General features: G+C 35.8%; 1 protein-coding gene across 2 annotated transcripts; it reads left to right on the top strand.

The window, feature by feature from the left end:
• The first annotated feature begins 899 nt into the window (after positions 1 to 899).
• On the top strand, positions 900 to 2,956 carry LOC139865638 (lipid phosphate phosphatase gamma-like). Of its 2 annotated transcripts, none has more exons than XM_071853725.1 (2): positions 900 to 1,627; positions 2,648 to 2,956. In XM_071853725.1, exon 1 carries the CDS (start codon positions 939 to 941, stop codon positions 1,608 to 1,610), a length of 672 nt encoding a protein of 223 aa, XP_071709826.1. In that variant the 5' UTR covers positions 900 to 938; the 3' UTR covers positions 1,611 to 1,627; positions 2,648 to 2,956. The 2 variants fall into 2 exon arrangements, with proteins under 2 accessions (XP_071709826.1, XP_071709817.1); XM_071853716.1 differs by having other exon boundaries at positions 2,645 to 2,956.
• The last annotated feature ends 843 nt before the right edge of the window (positions 2,957 to 3,799 follow it).

The raw sequence follows: 3,799 nt of genomic DNA, 5'->3' as shown, positions 1-3,799 counted from the left end.
TTGAAGTTGTACCATTTATGAGCACTTTTCATTCGACAAAAGTGGATTTTAATATTCAAGGGAAGAAGTCGTCTACATCTACATTTACAGTGGGTAACGGTCTGGGTAACAAAATTTGTGTTTGTTCGACTGATGGGTGTTTTGGTGTGTGTGCAAGAAGCGTTTTGTTTTTAACAAGAAAATTCGGGTTTCCAAGGTTAAAAAGAAGTTTATGCCGGGTAATTCGTTTAGTTTACGGGATAGAAGTGACGATGATGAAGAGGGAGGTGCGATCCAAAATTCATTTAAAGCTGCTCAAACGGACGGGTCTTGCAAGTGGTCTTACGTGGGCTCGGGTTCCGGACGTTCGTTAGGAAAAGGGGGTTTTTTTCGAGGAGTTTAAAAAACGCGATTTTAGTCCTCCTCCGACGGATAATCACATAGGTGACGGGACCGGATGCGGTGCGACCTTTTCTTTTAAGGCCAATGCGGGCAATGACGTCGACGCCAACATCACCGGTAATGAGGCCATCGGTTAGTGGTGTTTGGATTTGTTTGTTTAGTCAGTAGTTGTCTTCGATGTTAGTTTTGTTTTTCTACATTAGTGCTTTTCTTTGTTGTAGTTTGTTTGATGTTTGTTCGTTGGCTCTTAACGGGATTCGGGTTAGATTTAGCATGGTTAGTTTTCCGTTTCCGAGCCTTATCCACTTTTGATTCTTGTATCTTGTTTCTCTTTTCTCTTTACGAGAAAAAATTTGTTATATAGTTTTCGTTATTCTGAAAGAAGGAAAAAAAAAAAAAAAAAACCGTATGTATTTTGTAACATGCCTTGATTTACGGTTAAGAAACTGCAGAGACTCGACGGATCTTATTTTGTCAAACCATCATTGACCATCTTTGATCTCATTCTCCAAAAAAAAAACCCAAATTCACTCCAAACCCTAATTCAATTCAATTCAATGTCAACTCAACAACTACGAGCAGTAACCCTAACTCACGTCCGTTACTTCAAAGGCGATCAATTAGGTCATTTTTTAGCATGGATTTCACTGGTTCCAGTCTTCATTACTCTCGGTGGTTTCATTTCTCACTTCTTATTTCGCCGTGAATTACAAGGTATGTTCTTCGCATTCGGCTTATTAATCTCTCAATTCATCAACGAATTAGTGAAAACATCCGTACAACAAGCTAGACCTGAAACTTGTGTGATGCTTGAAATGTGCGATTCACACGGTTGGCCTTCGAGTCATTCGCAGTATATGTTCTTTTTCGCTACGTATTTTACGTTACTTACGTATAAGAAGATTGGGATATTGTTTAGGAAACAGATGTTGTTAGTTGGAATTGTGGTTTGGCCATTGGCATTGTTGACTATGTATTCTAGGGTTTATTTGGGATATCATACGGTTGCTCAAGTGTTTGCGGGTGCGGGACTTGGTGCGGTTCTTGGTGGTGGGTGGTTTTGGGTTGTGAATTCGGTGTTGAGAGGTGTGTTTCCTTTGATTGAAGAGAGTTTCTTTGGTAGATGGTTTTATGTTAAGGATACGTCGCATATACCGAATTTGTTGAAGTTTGAGTATGATAATGCTAGAGCTGCGAGAAAGCATTCGTCTTATAAGCGTGCAGAATGATTGAAGGACAGAATTTGGTAAGTAATTTCATGAATTTATCAAATGGCTGTGCCATGTTTAGTTGTTTATCAATTTTTATGTATGTTATTAGTATCTTGACTAGGTACTTTAAGGATTCAGAGAGGTTAGAGTACACAATGTTAAATGTTATATTTGCATATTATATGTTTATCTGCATAACATAAGTTTACACTTTACAGTAAGTGTTGTATCACCATTTTAGAAACTTTTTAAAAGAAATTATATGAAGAACAATAGGAGACGAAACCTGCTGAAACCCTGTGCCTAAACTGGAAATATGACTAGTAACCTCGTTTAGTGGTGTTTTTTGTGGCTCAATGAGCTTATTGGGATGAAATTTACATTCTGTAAGCGTATAGAGTTGTTCGTTTGAGACTCATTAATTTACTCACAGTGCAAGTTATTTTGGCTTTGCAACGCTATTTTAACTGGGTTCTTTTCCCACTAAAGTAAGTAAATCATTCAACACACTTTAAGATTGTAATTATACAGGCACACATTAGGGTAAGTCTTACTGTAGAGATTTAGAGTTGTACAAACTGTCTTCGGGCCAGTACCTATCCAGGATCCACCTCTTAACCGGTTCAAAACATTCGGTTGTTATAGGACTGGTCATGTAGTTGGTTAGGCACGACATTCCCTTATCAATCCATTATTCCATTCTAGCATAGTATACATGTTAAGGTTGTCTTTGTAAAAGGCCATTTATTCTAAATTTGTTTATTACTCTGTATTTACTTAGTTTTTTAGCATCATATATCTCAGTATTCTCTATTTTTTTTGTCCCCATTAGCAACCTCACTACCCAGACTATTTATTTTTGAGTTTAAATAGATCATCCTTGAAAGTTATCAAGTCTTTGCAATTTGCACATTTGTTGGCATGAATAATTGTGTATTATCCGACATATCTTATGTTTTAATGTGTATATCATCTCACGTCTCTTGCTTAAAATTGTATAAGTTCATTTATCAATGAGGCATGCTAATCTAGAATCTGTTTTCTTGTTTTAGCAGGTAAATTGCATATTATAGACTCACAATTTGGTGGTATGTAAAGCAAGGTCGTCATGCTGCAGTTTCCTAAAATCAAATTCTATATTTTTATGTTTACATCTGATACAAACATCATATGGATCCTTGCCATTAATGTGAGGCGATTTTATGGTTAAATAGGAACTTCGTTTGTTATGCTTAAATACAAGCATAAAATTGTAGGCAAGTGCCAAATATACTAGAACAATTATATCGATATACTCTGCTATGATTTTATGTGATTGTGTTGTGATTATTTCAGGAAAAACCAGATAATTATGTTTATGCGTCTTATTTTAGTTGTGAAAGTATGTGTGTGTATAACTGTATATCATTTGACATAAGAATAAGGATACGTTTGTTTGATTGTTTTTCATATGTGTAAAATCATTTGTTGAAGTCTTGAACCAATTGATGTTAACAAATTTACAATCATCAATATGGCTTTTATTTTAGCTAACTATACGCCCACCGAATCTTTAATACTCCGAATGTAAATTATCAAAAGATGTCTATATATTCAGTATAGGGTATCCGTATCATAAGGATACCGGTCTCATCCAAGTTTTCTTCAACAACCACAAAGGGGAAGATGCTATCAGGCTACAACTATGTAAGCACTTTAGGCCATGGTAATATGTAAGCCTTGTACTTGACATTGTACATACATCATAGATATGCCACGTAAACTCTCCATTTTAGCTCTAAAAGGCTCAATCCTAATTTTCAATGTTGGTCAAACCATCATTTTTTACACGACAACATGGTCAGTCCTTAAAAATACAAATCTTAGTACTTGCCTATAAATATATCCGTATTGTTCAATTTTACAAACACTGACACTCCTTAAGTGTGAAAAGTACATTATATCTCTCTAAATTTCTTCTCTCTTTACACTCAGTAAGCAACTCATTCGACCGACTCAAACCCGAGTAGATTGATTGTTAAGTCACCCTTGCGGATTCAAATCCCGAATCCAGGTATGCACATTTATTAGAGAGCTAACAATCAATCCCTAAACACTAACTCACTCTTTGCACTCAAGTTATCCGGAAAGCACTCAATTAAGCCTTCTAGCCGGAACATGCTTGATCATTAACCAAATACACTTGTATATTATTTCTGAAATATAAA

This window comes from Rutidosis leptorrhynchoides, chromosome 1 (assembly GCF_046630445.1).
Source record: "Rutidosis leptorrhynchoides isolate AG116_Rl617_1_P2 chromosome 1, CSIRO_AGI_Rlap_v1, whole genome shotgun sequence".
NCBI lineage: Eukaryota > Viridiplantae > Streptophyta > Magnoliopsida > Asterales > Asteraceae > Rutidosis > Rutidosis leptorrhynchoides.
Note: the sequence above shows the minus strand (reverse complement) of the source record. Positions and strands in the feature narration are given on the sequence as shown.